The sequence below is a fragment of the Alosa sapidissima genome, chromosome 18, assembly GCF_018492685.1.
Source record: "Alosa sapidissima isolate fAloSap1 chromosome 18, fAloSap1.pri, whole genome shotgun sequence".
Classification (NCBI taxonomy): domain Eukaryota; kingdom Metazoa; phylum Chordata; class Actinopteri; order Clupeiformes; family Clupeidae; genus Alosa; species Alosa sapidissima.
The window spans coordinates 8138533-8155202 of record NC_055974.1 but is presented as its reverse complement, the minus strand read 5'-3'; the positions used below and the strand labels follow the sequence as shown (position 1 = coordinate 8155202).

The following is a 16670-nucleotide window of genomic DNA, read 5'->3' as shown; positions in this document are numbered from 1 at the left end:
CAACCTTTGAGCGTATAGCACGCTTGTGTTGTGATCTGGTAACTAGGGAAACACTGGCAAAGCCAAACCAAAACACAGAAAGTGAAACTGGATTTTAAGATATGAACTGCGTGTCAGATCCAACAAGTGCACACCTGCATGAAATAGTTTCATTATTACATAATACAGCGTTTTACCGCATACATTTCCTAGAAGAGGATTAATATTTTCATAATGTCTATAACTTAAACTGAAGCAGCCCATTTCATCTATACAGTGAACATATTTTATCAAATAAATAACTTTGAAATGGAGGACATTTTGTAGGTGATAAGTGATAGGAAATTGGCAGTGGTGTTGGTGTTGCAATATTATACAACAGACCGATTGTGCCAAGGTTCTGTTTTATAGGTTTGAGAAACAAGGACAGTGCAAAATTCACAGATAGAGCCAGAACTGATGTGGGTTCATCATAAAGTGAGCTTAATGATAGTATGACAATTATTTTAAAAGTTTAAAATAGACAGGTCTGATAAAGACAGGGCCTTCAAGGCTTTGTTATAATGTAATCATTTTAACATCTTTATCATCCAGTTATCTCCCACTCTGTAGTACGGCCTGTTTTGAGAGCAGTGGTGAGTGGAGGGAGGCCAAGAGAGTTGGGGTATGAAGAAGAGGGGAAGGGAGGGAGAGGAAGAAATGGAGTGAGAAAGTGGAGTGGGCCAAAAAAAGAGAAAGTGTCCCTGTGTTTCCCATTACCAGCATCTGGGCATGGATCCCCTCCTGTTTGTCTAAGGCTTACCACACAATGAAGCATGAATATTCATTCACTCTGCCCCCCCCCCACGCTTCCCTCTCTCCCTCCCTCTCTCCTCCCTCTCTCTCTCTCCTTCCCTCTCTCCCTGTGCTTCCGTCCCTGGTCTGCCCTGCCAAGTATTAATGATCCCAACCACAGAGCCCTTGTTTCAGTGGTGTACTTCTCATCAGCTTCCAAGGCTGTCCGCGGGAAAAACAAGCCCATTGTCAGTCCCTGCTCCTTCCAGGCCAGATCCATGTGGTCTGGAACAGTGTTCCCCTCTAGTGAAGTCTTAGGCCAGGATTTTTGTTCTCTTGAAATATGGACCCTTCATTTGCTATTGACACATTCGACTGTTTACATAACACACTTTTAAAGCTGGTTTTCGACTAGTTTTGCTTAATTGGTGAAGAAAAGCGTACTGGTAAAGTTCCATACAATTACAAAAATCAAGAATCAGACTGCTTTTACCCTCATTGTACACAGCCAAAGTGTGAGTCTGTAATCAGAGTTTTAAGGTCACACACTGTCAGGGCATGTGTAGTCTCGTGCTGTACCACCTCAGTGACTCCGTTTGGAGGCAGGGGGACGCAGGAGCAGGAATGCATTGTTTCACAAGAGAGGAAGTGCTGTTATAACAGGGTCACGTCTTTGCATGGGGATTTTCTTCAGTGTTTTACAACTGTGGAGATCTGCAACCTGCAACAGTGTGAATTTACAGTATAAAATGTGTATAATATATATATATATATATATATATATATATATATATATATATATATATGTAAGGGATAATGGACGACACGGTGGTCTGTTCACAGTAGTTAATGCACGGTCGAGGTTGTAAAACGGCCCTGACGTGAAGCGGAGGTGCATTAACTCGTAGTGCATTAACTTCTGTGAACAGACCACCGTGGAGTCCATTATCCCGCTTATTCCACTGTTGCCACTTGCGTTGTGTTCATTTCCTGTTACAATTTAAACGTTTTAATAGCTAAAACTGTCTTGTTTGTAGAACTAATTTCTTCTGACACATATCAACTAATTACTCAACTCACAGGACAAACTGCCGTTACTAGTTCTAAATGGATGGTTGCTACGGCCAAAGGCCAGTCGTTAGTTCTATCTCTCCCGTTGTCAAGCGGGCGTATCCCAAGATTCTGATGAACTTTAGCTTTGAAACATCACTATTTTACTTAGCCTGCTGTCATCCATCTAGCTCAGTGTTTCTCAAACTTTTTCAGACCAAGGACCACTTAACCAATAAAAAAAACCTCACGGACCACTAGCTAAAAGAAAGAGTAAACCTACTTCAACAGTATATTACACAATAGGCCTCCTCACCTTCCTTTTTGTGTCAGAGAATTCATATTATATAAACTGGTGTAGCTTACATAGCCATGTTGCAGAACTGTTTGGATTTACATACAAGTTGGTTCAGCCTTGCAAGATATTATATTTTATCATGTCTGCTCGCGGACCACTTAGGATAGCTTGCGGACCACCAGGTCCCCAGACCACACTTTGAGAAACACTGATCTAGCCACCTAAAAGCCACCTCCGTCATATGCTACAATGTTGCAATGTTCTGAACGTCTGCATTTTACAGCTCGGATGCAACGTGACAGTTCATTTAAACTTCACAACGAGTTCGGCGAATTAATATACAAGTGTGATACGGACAAAAAAATGGATCTACTTCATAGGTGTGCAGATAACATACGGTTAATGGTCGTTCTAAATTATGTAGGACAATGGGAAATTCAACCAAGCAGTGGGATATATATATATATATATATATATATATATATATATATATATATATATATATATATATATATATATATATATATATATATTTATTTATTATTCCACTATTGTCTGTGTCCTGCTGTATTTCATTGAGATTAAAAAGGGCTTTATTATATATTTGTGATCATGTCTCATGTCCCATGGATCCCCGCCCTGCTGCAGGTGAGGTCTCCATCTCTGGCGGCGCTCTGCGACGAGTCCAGCCGCACCACACTCACATCCTCCAACTTCGACCTGCGGGCGCTGCAGCCGGACGCACGCGTGGACAGCCTGCTGCGCTTCAGCAACCCTGAGGACCTGGACCGCTTAAACCAAGAGGCCCGGCAGGGCAACCGCCACCCCGAACTCTTCGCCCTCTACCCACCTGCCGACGAGGTACCGTAAAGACTCTAATACCAGCAACTCTTCGGTTTTTGTTCTCTTGGAGCTTTTAGCAGTTTTGTGGGAGACGCTAGTAATGTCATGGACCCGGTCTGAGTTTGATTCCCAGGGAATCTGCATGCTAATGCGATAGAAACCTCAGTTACTTAGGGTGGAAACATCCACCAAATAAATACATGTTGATGTAAGACTCACAATTTTGTCTGGAGGGAGGTTTAAAAGAAGTCAAAAGTCTGGAGGGAGGTTTAAAAGAAGTTATTCAACCACAGCACAGCTTTTTAAAAATCCTGTCATCGGAGAAGCACCGAGACATTTGAGTTTCATTCAGCAGGGCTTAATGTTTTGTCTACTAAAATATTTGACTGCACTTTGTTTTTGTGGAAATCAGCAATTGAATCTGCTTGTTGCATATCCTTTTTCTGAACTCCTTTCATCAGAGAAACCCTGATGATTTTCATAACGTCACTCGGTAGCGGTGGTGTCCAACCCACACATAGTTGAGGCTCGTGCGTTGTTAAAGCATCTTTCAGCATCAGCGTGATTGTTGTTTCAGTCTTGACAGCTGAGTGTTTTAGGGGTGAGATTTTGACCACATATTTCCACTTGAGCTGACTAGCAGCCCTCAATCAACGTCAGAGATCAACACGGTCATTATGGGCCCACTGAACGTGATGTCCTCTCTTCTCTGACCCCCCCCCCCCCCCCCCCCACACCCACACACACACACACACATGAACTCTCATTCACACTCACTCACTCACTCACTCACACACACACACACACACGCACACACATGAACTATCATTCACACATACACACACACACACACACACACACACACGAACTATCATTCACACTCACTCACTCACTCACTCACACACACACACACACACACACACACACACACACTAGGATGATGCTGTGGAGATCAGGCCTAAGCCGGAGTGTCCGCGGGAACACATGGGTCACCGGATCTACGTCAGATGCCAAGCCATCAAGTAATTATCAAACTCCACCTCCATTTCCCTTCCATTTATAGCCACAGAAAGACTTTTCAGCCAGTTGTTTTAGTGACATCTTATTTAGATAGATGTCTCTAATGCCTGGCATTACAGAATATGACAAATTAGTTAGAGATGGATATGCAATGGACCATGTACATGAGAGTACATGAAATTATGTACATAATTATCATAATGCTTCAGGGTATGAGGGTCATTAGTATATTATGAAAATGAACATGAGATAAATTATGATTTAAAAACAAAAAGCGGAATGCAATGCTGCATGTAATATTAAGTGGCTCTTGATAGGTGGGATGTTGCAGGTGGAAGTGTGTGTGTGTGTGGGTGGGGGTTGTTAATTAAATCCCTTGAGGGGTTAAAACACATGATTTCCTCTAAATTAATCATAACAATGTTTCATACACAGAATAAAAAAAGATGACCAAGAAGATGTTATCACATTTTCTAAAGCCAAAAAAAGCATATGATTTTTTAATTAAATCCGTGGGGTTCTTATAGGACAGGCCAGCCCTTAATTGCTTCCCACAAACACTCACTACTGCAATGTATTTCTCTCTCTCCCTCTCCCTCCCTCTCTCTCTCTCTCTCTCTCTCTCTCTCTCTCTCTCTCTCTCTCTCTCTCCCTCTTCTGGTTTGAGCAGGTTTGAGATCGATATAGAACCAGTTTTTGCAACCATGGCCCTATATGACCTCAAAGAGAAGAAGAAGGTAAGCATCTCCTTCAGCCTGGGGCAGAAAAAGCATGGGTGGGTGGATGGGTGGGTGCGGTTGTTTTTCGCCCTTATCCTTGGGACTCACAACACAGCTAGGAGCTGTGAAACATTTCTAAGCGCTCTGTCTCTCTGTGTCTGCCTGGGTTGAAACCTTTGGGAAGATCACATGAACATGAGTGTGTTTCTGCCAGAGGATCTCCGAAGGGCAGTGCCGACATGACACAGTGATGGACTGATGTCTGATGTACTGTGTGAGTCTGTGCTGGCCAAAAAAGCATCACATGGGTTTTTTTTTTTTTTGTTTTGTTTATGAGCCTCAGCTTCTATTGTGGGCTTCATATAAAGTGTGTGAGGTAACTGGCTCTATGTTCCAGAAAACAGAGATCCACACCCAATAGGCTGTGTCATCCTAATATGGTTCCAGTTACTTGAGAGGAATATGTTATGGTAACTTTAATGAGAGAGGCCTTCCTTGGGGAGGAACGACGGAGGGGTCCCTGTTAAAACAAGCACAAACAACCTATTCTCTCTCTGAAAACCAGGGCATTTTTGATTTTTGTAGGTTACGAGTTGGACACAACGCATACAGTGACTTCAGAAGAGAATGAGAGAGACGCAGGATTTGAAACAAATATGTAGCACTGTGTGTTTGCAATCCGAGGAAGGGCAGATGATTTTGTTTTGGTTTTTACTCTTGCCAAAGCCAAACAGGTGATTAGACAGCATCTGTGCCATCGTGAGCGTCCAGGCAGTTGGTTCACATCTGTGACCCACTTAACGTTCCGCTGAAAATCCCGAAACGACTAAAAATATCAGAGAGGCAACACATTTGTAATGCCGTGGAAAACGTTTTACTGGACGTTTGCACTCCGTTGAACCATGATTGAATTCTGAAAAAAAAAAAAAAAAAAAGTGTTGTCACAATTGCTGTGGGGCCTTGAGAAATATAAAAAAAAAGCGAACTTCACGTACAAGTGCCAAAACCTCAGAGCGTTCACCCTCGCTTGGTCTTGATGTGGGAGATGAAAATAAACTTTGTTTCAAATGAAGGGAGTTGACCCAGCTGTGGGGAAGACAACAGAGCACACTGAAGCCCTCACTGGGATTGTGTTCAGAGGACTGGCCTTCCCCAGCAACAGGATATTGTATGTCATTGCCTTAAGGAGGGGCGACGTCTCCTCAGCGAGGGACATACTGTATTAAGTGAGCCTCCTTGACCCAAACCGTGAAGGAATTTGATGTTTTCTGTTGGATGCCAGCTGATCTGTTATCACATGTGTACTTACTATGCCGTCAGAACATGAAGATAAATGACATATTAACTGGTCATACTTTTAGCTGATCAACCTTTGGAGATATGACTGAGTTTAACTGATGTAATGATTTCAAAGAGAACAGCAACCGACAATACTTTGCACACACAGTTTAATTGTTGTGTGTTTCTGCACACACAGTTTAATTGTTGTGTGTGTTCTGTATATGATGTTTCTTGGTCAGTGGTACAATTTTGCCTAGGACACGTATGTGTGTGTTGAGGGAGGACTGCTGAGTGTAATCGAGTCCTTCAGTAGATGTACGTTGGGATTGCATGCAAATTAAATCCTCCCGTGTTTGTGTAGTGCAAGGTTTCCTTGTGTGTGCTCTGTTGCATTTGCATAGGTGTGTGTGTGTGTATGTGTGCGTGTGCGTGCGCGCGCGTTCATGGGTCTCTGTGTTTTCTTTACCCCTGTGAGTGTGCTGCTGACCCTGCCACAGGAAGTAGATTTTGAAATCATGACTATGCTTTTCGTAGAAATCTACCCTTCCCTATCCCCATCGGAGACACACACACACCCCCACACACACACACACACACAGACACACACAAACTTTGTGCACTTCACCAGGGTCAGAACTATTTTTTTTCATGTTCTCTGCCTGTCTAACGGTAGATCTCTGAGGACTTCCACTTTGACTTGAATTCGGACACGATGAGGGGGCTCCTGCGGCCTCACACCCCCAGCATCGACCCCTCCAGCCAGGCCAAGGCGGCCATCTTCTCCATCACACAGCCCTCCCAAGACATCTACCTGGTAGTCAAGGTAAAGGGCATACCTGGGCATATGCTTCCCTGTCTAACACATGTACTCATACTGTATGGGTGGTCGTACGTGCCAGTTGGAAACGCCATTGTCATCATGCACATACAACGCATATAACATGCATTACTTTTGTATGGATTCACTGTGTACTAAAATGTGTCTTTTGAGTAGGTAGTAGGACTATAGTATGACACAGAGAAACACTGTTCTCACATCTCTGTGTGTGTGTGTGTGTGTGTGTGTGTGCGTGGTGTGTGTGTGTGTGTGTGTGTTTTCAGATTGAGAAGGTGCTACAGCAGGGGGAGATAAGTGACTGTGCAGACCCCTACATGAGCATGAGAGAGAGTGACACAGCTAAGGTACTCAACACCCTCTCATCTATTTATCATTTAACAGACAAGTCCCCATGATGCTTGGGTTAGGGCTGGATCTAGACTGAAAGCACACGTTTCATTGTCCTTCACTTAAGAATCTTGTGGAACCCTTTTCTTTATTTGCCTAGCTGTTGTCCGAAACAATGATACAAGTTCTACAGTTAGGTTTCAATAAAACGGTATACTAGAAAAACATTTTAACAGCTCAACAGTGCTTCAGTCTAGAAAGAACTCGCACACCAATGTTGCCGATGCAATTTTTAATCCAATCAGTGAAAAGTGCAAAGTGCTCACAAGCTGCAGCTAGTGATCTAATATGTGAGTATGTATCATTTCAGAATCGGGATAAACTGGACAAGCTGAAGACCCAGGCGGAGCAGTTCTGTCAGAGGCTTGGCCGCTATAGGATGCCCTTCGCATGGGGGGTGGTCAACATCATGGGTGTGACCACCACCACGCTGGAACGAGACATGGCTGAGGCCGACGGTGTTAACGGTGAGACAAAACACTTCACACGTACATGTAGGCGGGAAGCATTTCATCATGGCGTATATCCATAATACCATCATGGCATGTCATATGAAGGGCAGTTTGCTTTTGCATTCTGTCTCATTTCTACTTACAGGAGAAATTAGATGTTATTAGAACGTTAGAACACTATTAGAATGTTAGAACATTTTCTTTCTTTTTAGAGTCAGAGATGACTCTATTGTGTAGATAACCAATAGACCTGTGTAATTGCTATTTATCTGATATCAAGAACACAGTAACATCAACAGACATTTGTTCGGTTAAACAGGTAAAGGTAGTAGTTTGGAAAGAAGGGCTTATCTGCCACGACGGAACTCTGAACGCTTCTTGTACATGGAGGACCAGTACAACCTGTCGGGGTTCAAACCTGCCAACATCACCATCAATACCCTCTTCAAACAGGTCTGTCCCACAATGCAACTCAGGAGCCTTGTTTAATAGGAAGCACCTTCAGGCTCCATGCAACTACCTCTGAGGGTCATGGGCTACATACTTTTACAAACCCAGTGCAAAGTCATGAGGATAGGATCGGGTTACGGTTGAAGAGAGATATGTTGAGGAATTCCAGCAGTAAAAATGCCATGATGTGTATCGCTTTTTGGTTTGTCTTGTTACACATCATCATGGAAAGGCCTCAGTTAGCCAAACAACATTTATTGAACCACCCTGTTTTTCAAGCTGAAATTGTACTACATCCAAATATTAGATTTATGATTTATGTCTGTGGCATTGTGCCAGATGTCTTGGCCTCAGAGCATGTTGATTAACTACGGCTCCACTGAGGTCTTCCATTCATGTGTTTAGGAGGGCGACCGCCTGAGTGATGAGGACTTGTTCAAGTTTCTGGGCGATATCAAGAGAACGTCAATACAGAGACGAACTAAGACAATACCAGGTGAACTCAACCCCTTAAACCCTTATCTAGACATATGTAGAGTGTTAAGTGTAAATACGTAACGAGTATTGCATGTCTAAAGACATCTTATTGTGTTGCATGTTGGTGAAATATGCAGGTGGCTATTCATTTATTTGAAGGTTGTGTTTGGCTTTTCAGGTATGATCAAACTGGAGGTGCAGCCAGCACCAGAGAGCATGACGGGCTGCCTCTCTCCTGAGCTCATCCTCGTCAAACCCTTGGCTGATAAGAACCCGCGCCTGATCAAAGAGGTCCTGGAGTTCCCCTCCAGTGAGGTCTACGTCCCTCACAGCATTTACAGGTCATTACATAAGATGTCATCTCACAGAAGACATGCTCTGTTTTCTTCCTGTAAGACCGCAACGGATAGAGGGGCTACTGGATTATTTTCACTCTGCAGTTTACCCCAATGCTAGTAACCTGTTAACTCATAACTTTTGTCTTACACTCTCTTCTTGCTCTTCCGAAAGTTGCACTTGAGTGATGTTATCATTATCGCCATGTAACTCTGCTGCCACCTACTGGTTTGCTATGGTAGTGCAGCAGCCTGTCAGCCGCGCGAAGCCAAGATCAGTTCCAGACCGTTTTTAATTTGCTGTCTGTTTGGCAAAAACAGAGAGTTTCACCATGACATCAGCCTGTGTTTATTTGTTTACCCTTTGTTTTTGTTTAACCTTTCTGTTTGTATTTTTCCCTTTTTTACAGAAACATCCTGTTTGTTTACCCTCAGCGGCTCAACGTGGCCAATCGGCTCACCTCGGCCAGGAACATCACTATCAAAATCCAGTTCATGAGCGGAGAGGAGCCGGCCAGTGTTCTACCTGTAAGTCATTTGCAGTTCACTTCATTGACCAAATCAGTATTATATAGTAAACGACACTGCTTTGTCAAGTCAACATGAATCATCACATCTCACCATTCAAAAATGAATTAAGGAAACTTATGGAACTTATGGGAGGAATGGATTTACATTCATATATATTCTGTAAATATAAATATAATGATGTTCTGATTCCTATCCTTAGGTCATATTTGGAAAATCCAGTGGCCCGGAATTTGTTACAGAGGCTTATACACCAGTGACTTACCATAACAAGCGAGTATAATTTATACAATTCCTCGAATAACAAAAAAATATGAGTTCTACAAACCCTGGTAATGTATTAATTTAGCTGAGGTCTGAGTGGCATATACGGTATAATCAATGACTGACCCGACGGCTTTGGTCTCAGGTCGCCAGACTTCTATGAGGAGGTGAAGATCAAGCTGCCGGCGAAGCTGACGGAGCGCCACCACCTGCTCTTCACCTTCTACCACATCAGCTGCCAGCAGAAGCAGAGCCAGGCGGGCGCCGTCGAGTCCCTCGTCGGATACTCTGTGAGTCGTCCCAAGGGCTTTCTGTCTGTCTGTCGGCCATGGCCAGCAGCACCAGAGTAGTGATGAAAGATGGACAGAAGCAGGGCCTAACGTTTCCAAGCACTGTGCCAGAATTGAGAAGTGGGCCAGGATGTTTAAGATTTGAAAAACAATGTCTGCAAACTTTCTGATAACTTCAAGCACTGCCTAAAGCCTTGCTGAAGCCCTGCCTGCTCTTGGGGGAGATATGCGACTGGAATTGGGACAGGGACATCCTATAACTGTACCAGTGTCCTGCTCACTGTGACCGAAGATCATTGTCTATATCTGTTGTAATTAAGCCAAAGAATACTTAACTAACCAGATAACCCAAATGATCATGTGTTACACCCAGAGCAGAGAGACTGTGCCAGAATCTGTACTGTTTGGCACAAGCTCTGTATCTACTCTCTATGATATGATCAATGTCATGATGTACTGTACAGCACATGATGCATAGTGTTATGTTTCTCATTGCAGTGGCTGCCCATAGTGCATACTGACCGTCTGCAGACCGGTCAGTACTGTCTCCCCATAGCGCTGGAGAAGCTGCCGGTGAACTACTCCATGCACTCCCCAGAGGTGAGCACCATGTGCCCGCTCACTTAACATCCACCCAGACCAGCTCTGATCATCTGATCTCAGATCAGTGATTAACGAGTAACGCTGGTCACCGACTATGTAAAGGAATGAATCGTGTGTGGCTGAGAACAGAGGTGTGGGTCATGATGATGATGATGATGATGATGATGATGATGATGATGATGTTCTGGTGTGGTCCCCGTAGAGGATACCAACTCAGGTGCCTCCTGTGAAGTGGATGGAGAGCCACAAGGGCGTGTTCAACCTGGAGCTGCAGGCTGTGTCCTCAGTCCACACTCAGGTATGTCGTGTAGTGTAAACACACCTTAGAGGGGAAACACACACGCACACCACCCACACACACACACAGAAACATGGACATAGTCACAAACTTAATAAAACAAGCACATTAATGAAATCAAGCACATTCATGCACACACATATAGAACATTGCACATATAGAACATTGCACATGTAGAACCTTGTACACACACAGACACACACACACACACACACACACACACACACACACACACACACACACACACACACGTTGAAGTGCGTACATGCTCACACCCCTCCGTTCTCCCCCCGTGACAGGACAACCACCTGGAGCGCTTCTTCACGCTGTGCCACGCGCTGGAGGGCAAGGTGACCTTCCCCATCCGCCTGCGGGACGACAAGATCCCCGAGAACAAGGTGGAGCACGAGCTGAAGCTCAGCATCGTCTCGCTGTCCTCGTCGCGCCTCGAGCCGCTCGTGCTCTTCCTGCACCAGGTGCTGGACAAGCTCTTCCGCCTCATCATGCAGCCCATGGTCATCGCCGGGCAAACGGGTGAGGAGGAGTCGATAGAACACACCTGTGAAAATTAACACACACACACACGTAGAAGCATGTGCACAAACACCCAAGAATCACATGCACTTTCATGGACGAGCACACTCAGAACAAACAAACAAAAAAATGAAAAACTATCTCAGGACAGATGCGTCAGGAGGACACAGCTTATACTCATGTTGCAGCGATGTGACAGTAGCACAATGTTACCATGTTTGTACATGTTTTACGCCCTTTTATGTATACATATTTATGTCAGCCTTACTGCTATGATTTGTCATTTAGGTCACGGTAGCATGCTAATAATATACTACTACTACTACTACTACTACTACTACTATTAGTAATAATATTAGTAATAATAATGATTGACATTTAATTTATTTACCAGAAGTAAAGCACTATACCTAGAGGAATGACACCGTTTCTGAAACACTGACCATATGGAACGTTGCAACCCTCAGTCTCCAAAATCCCTCCAAGTACAACTCCTCTCCTCTGCTTCCTCACAGCCAACCTGGGGCAGATCGCCTTCGAGTCGGTGGTGTCCATCATCAACAGCCTCCACAACAGCCAGGAGCTGGAGAGGGACCATCAGGGCAGGAACTGTCTACTGGCCAAGTACCTGTACTACGCCTTCCGACTGCCCGAGACGCAGGGGGAGATGGCCAGCACAGGTGAGGGAGAGATGCCCACGGCACGCAGCCCCTTTACTGTCTTTGTTTGTTTGTTTGTTTGTTTGTTTGTTTATGAAAGTATATTTTTGGGCGTTTTGCCTTTATTTAGATAGGATAGTGAAAAGTGACCGGAAGCGAGTAAGATATGGGGTGGGATTGGGAAATGACCTTGGGACTAATTCGAACCCCTGTGGGCATTTAAGGCCGTCACATGTTCCCACGTCTTTGTCCGGCGCACGCGCCGCGTGATAAGAATTGCATCAATGCGCATGTGTGAGGTGTGTCGTGTGCTTCCCAACAATTGAGACCACGCGTCAATGACACATCTTTGACACGCGCAAATGTGGAGGAGCACACCACTTGCTTTAGACCCATGTGGTACGGACGCTACAGCCAGTTGCATCACCTCTCTCTCTCTCCCTCTCTCCCTCTCTCTCCCTCCCTCTCCCCCTTGCCCTCTATCCCTCTCTCTCCCTCTCTCTCTCCCTCTCTCTCTCTCCCTCTCCCTCCCTCTCTCTGCTGTGGCATGGCGTGGGCAGGTGGGCACCAGGTGCACCCAGAGGCACGCTACAGCACGCTGGGCAGAGCGACGGCCAGCACGGTGGGCAGCATGCTGCTACAGTCCAGGATCCGCAGCAGCAGCAACCCGGACATCCCCGCGCCGCAGTCGGCCGAGGACGCCGAGGTCAAGAGCATCCTGTCCGGAAAGGTGCACACACACACACAACACACACAACACACACAGATACACACACACAGCACACACACAACACACAACACCGAGACACACAGATACACACACACATAAGACACACAGATACACACACAACACACACATCCAGACACGCATGCATGTGTGGAGTCTCATTCAGAGATATCTGCAAGCACTCATGCACATATTGTACATAAATGCACATGCAAGCATGGACACACACATACACTCGCACACACACACACACACACAGAGACACACACGCACAGTTCACACTTCAGTTTGATTTGCACTCACAGCATCAGTATGAGCAACTGTATGATCAGTATTTAGTCACTAATAGCTACTGTATGTATTTTGTCAGCAGGGTGCCAACCATCCCAGTTGTCGCATGTCAACATATGTGGACACCAGTACTTCTTCAGCAGGGATGAAGCCCATTAATAAAAAGGTACCACACAACCCATGACCCACAACTGATGATGTTCTGGTTACATTAGTGTTACTTTACATTACAAACATATCCTTTAACTATCACTATGATGTTTTGTCTTCAGATGTATTCATGCTGTATTCTTTAATGTATTTGCTCAATTGGGGCCTTCATACTTGTAAAACGTAGCCAGTGAATTTTAGGTCATCAGGTGTTGGAATACTGAAACCATATGGATAGGTAGTTTTGCCAATCTCATTGTCCACATCATTTCATAGCAATTCCATGAAGAGCTCGCTCTACAAATGGTGGTCAGTACCGGAATCTGTCGTGAGAACGCCTACAAGTACGCCTGGTTCTTCTTTGAGCTCCTGGTAAGCCTGGCACTGTCTGTCTGTCTTGTCTGCCTGCCTGTCTGTCTGTCTTTCTTTCTTTCTTTCTTTCTTTCTTTCTCTCTCTCTCTCTCTCTCTCTCTCTCTCTCTCTCTCTCTCTCTCTCTCTCTCTCTCTCTCTCTCTCTCTCTCTCTCTCTCTCTCTCTCCCTCCCTCCCTCCCTCTCCCTCTCTTTCACCCTCCCTCTCTCTCGCTCTCTCTCTCTCTCCCCCTCTCTCCCTCATCCTTTCCCTCTCTCTCTCTCTCTCTCTCTCCCTCTCCCCCTCCCTCTCCCTCTCTCTCTCCCTCCCTCCCTCTCCCTCTCTTTCACCCTCCCTCTCTCTCGCTCTCTCTCTCTCTCCCCCTCTCTCCCTCATCCTTTCCCTCCCTCTCCCCCTTGCCCTCTATCTCTCTATCTCCCTCTCTCTCTCTCTCTCTCTCTCTCTCTCTCTCTCTCTCTCCCCCCCTCTCTCCCTCATCCTTTCCCTCTCTCTCCCTCCCTCTCCCCCTTGCCCTCTATCTCTCTATCTCTCTCTCTCTCTCAAGTTCTACTAATGTCTGTGAATGTCCAGTCTGGTCCATCTCATGTACATTTTTTTGTGCGTTCAGGTGAAGAGCATGGCTCAGCACGTCTCTCAGATGGACAGGAAGTCCATACCTCGCCAGAGCCGCTTCTCTGACCGGTTCAAGGACGACATCACCACCATCGTTAACGTGGTGACGGCCGAGATTGGCACGAGCCTGGTCAAGCAGAAGGTAGCTTAGCATAGCCTCAGGCCACTACCTCTTACACTGTACTGCCTTAATTATTTAAGGCTTAGCATGTATGAGAACAGTGTCCCTCTGATATGAGCTGAATCTGGTTGTATCAAAGTTAGATTCATTCAACCCTACTTTGTTATAAGAGGATAGAAATATTCAAATGTAACTCTTTGTTGTGGATTAGTATGTGCTGACGGGCCACATGTAGTGACGTGTCATCAATCATCTCTCTGCTCTGGTGTTGTGCTCTTAGGAAACGGAGCAAGCTGAGAAGGTGAACATCAGTCTGGCCTTCTTCCTGTACGACCTCATGTCGCTCATGGACCGGGGCTTTGTCTTCAGGCTGGTCAAGTCCTACTGCAACCAGGCAAGAGCCCCCAGACAACCCCCCCAACCCACCCCACCCCACCCCCTCTATTAGACACCACTGGGTCTGCTCACATTGAGTCTGTCCTGCGTTATAAGCATGGTCACTTCTACCAGACAACACATGACCTTACCTATTGCATACACAAGAGACTTACCAAAAACATTGGCTACACTACATATTATATGTATGTGTTATGATACGCTACATACTATATTAAGTTGTTATGAAGTGAACAGACATAATAGTAGTATAATGTAATGCTACAGTATAATCTTAGAGCTGTTTATGCACTTCTATGCAGATAGAAGTGTGTTGTGTGTTGCCATGACGGTAATCCTGTGTCACTTCGTCCTTCAGATGAGCGCAAAGGCTGTATCCATGACGACGGTGATCAGCACGAGGCTGGAGTTCCTGCGGATCCTGTGCAGCCACGAGCACTACCTCAACCTCAGCCTGTACTTCAGCAGCCCTGCGTCCGCCCCCGCCTCGCCCTGCCCATCCATATCCTCACAGGTCTGACCACGGCCGCTATGCTAACGGGCAGTTAGGTCCAGTCCAAACCCGTGCTACTGTGGCGTTAGTTAAATTTAGCTGCTTGTTATAGTAGGTCTACAGTTTTGCAAATCCTATGCTAAGGATGTCATAGTGTGATATTACAGTAGACTATGCTATGAAAAAATATAGTCATTCCCACTCAACAGCTCTCTCTCTCTCTCTCTCTCTCTCTCTCTCTGTCTGTTTCTTTCTGCAGACTTCAAGCTCGTGTAGTTTTCAGGAGCAGAAGATCATGGCCATGTTTGATCTCTCTCCAGAGTTCAAGCAGCAGCACTTCCTGACCGGCCTCCTGCTGACGGAGCTGGACGCTGCTCTGGAGATGGAGCAGGACGGGTAAAGTGACCGCGGAGTCTGATCGGAACACACTAAGGATCATTACTTTCCATTAAGCTCATAATCATAAGAGCCAGATAATATTGAGCTGAATAGAAATATATATCTACACGATACACACAGACGTTTGACCAGGGGCAGGTACACGGGTCATTGCATTTCCCTTCTCGTGTGTCATTGGCCTCTGTGTGTGTTGTGTGCTGTAGAGGGAAGGTGCAGAGGAAAGCCATCAATGCCACGTACAGTCTGCTCTGCGCTCATGACCTGGACCATCGCTGCATGAGGCCGGAGGTGCGAGCCAAGATCGCTGCTCTCTACCTCCCCCTGGTGGGCGTCATCATCGAATCCATCAACTCCCTGGACTTCACAGGTTTGTTTGCCTTCCATTTTGGACACACACTCAGCCATATGCATTTTATTTCTCAAGGGCAAATAAATTATCTTGCATTAGAGTTTGTAGGCATAGTGATCATAATGTGAGATCTGTACAACACATCAATATATACCCATACTGGTGTACTTGTGAAACTACAAAAAGTATGATTACCGTAACTCTATAAATCTCTTACTTGTTCAACCAAACTATCTTGATTAACTACATGTTTAATCATAAGCTGGGTTTATGGGTTTATGTTTGATGGTCTGTCCACTCTGGCTTGATTTCACAGTATCAGACACACGCGGCGGCAAAGCCAAGACCACTGAGGAGGATCCTGATAACGTCAACCCCATCAATCAGAACATTGCCATGGCGATTGCAGGAAACCCCTTTAACACCTTGGCACGAAATGCGCTGGCTTCCATGGCCTCCATGGTGAGTGTATAACCTCCCCCTCTCCTCTCTCTCTCTCTCTCTCTCTCACTGCATGAACAAAAGCCTGCTTAGCTTCTGAGAAAGTGTCTACACATGTGTGACCGATGGAGAGAGTCAAGGTGAAAGAACACGAAAGCCGAAATCACAAACGCGACTTCCTCCTTTGCTTTCCTGTTTTCTTTTGAAATGTCCGGCGGATGTGTCAAGCTCTCTTTTGTTT

At 45.4% G+C, this 16670-nt stretch overlaps 1 protein-coding gene across 5 annotated transcripts in view; it reads left to right on the top strand.

The window, feature by feature from the left end:
• dock8 (dedicator of cytokinesis 8) overlaps positions 1-16670 on the top strand; it is a 44424-nt gene that overhangs the window by 16458 nt on the left and 11296 nt on the right. For 3 of the 5 annotated variants that reach the window (XM_042070331.1, XM_042070330.1, XM_042070333.1), the window contains 25 exons: positions 2750-2962; positions 3881-3966; positions 4635-4701; positions 6638-6787; positions 7066-7146; positions 7500-7656; positions 7961-8094; positions 8497-8587; positions 8747-8909; positions 9314-9431; positions 9634-9704; positions 9841-9985; positions 10484-10585; positions 10791-10886; positions 11186-11420; positions 11936-12100; positions 12640-12809; positions 13177-13263; positions 13524-13619; positions 14226-14372; positions 14632-14745; positions 15106-15261; positions 15500-15636; positions 15843-16006; positions 16305-16450. In XM_042070331.1, the coding sequence (XP_041926265.1) occupies positions 2750-2962; positions 3881-3966; positions 4635-4701; positions 6638-6787; positions 7066-7146; positions 7500-7656; positions 7961-8094; positions 8497-8587; positions 8747-8909; positions 9314-9431; positions 9634-9704; positions 9841-9985; positions 10484-10585; positions 10791-10886; positions 11186-11420; positions 11936-12100; positions 12640-12809; positions 13177-13263; positions 13524-13619; positions 14226-14372; positions 14632-14745; positions 15106-15261; positions 15500-15636; positions 15843-16006; positions 16305-16450 (3291 nt within the window). The remainder of the gene's footprint in view (positions 1-2749; positions 2963-3880; positions 3967-4634; positions 4702-6637; positions 6788-7065; positions 7147-7499; positions 7657-7960; positions 8095-8496; positions 8588-8746; positions 8910-9313; positions 9432-9633; positions 9705-9840; positions 9986-10483; positions 10586-10790; positions 10887-11185; positions 11421-11935; positions 12101-12639; positions 12810-13176; positions 13264-13523; positions 13620-14225; positions 14373-14631; positions 14746-15105; positions 15262-15499; positions 15637-15842; positions 16007-16304; positions 16451-16670) is intronic. The other 2 variants (XM_042070334.1, XM_042070332.1) reach the window with 1 other exon arrangement.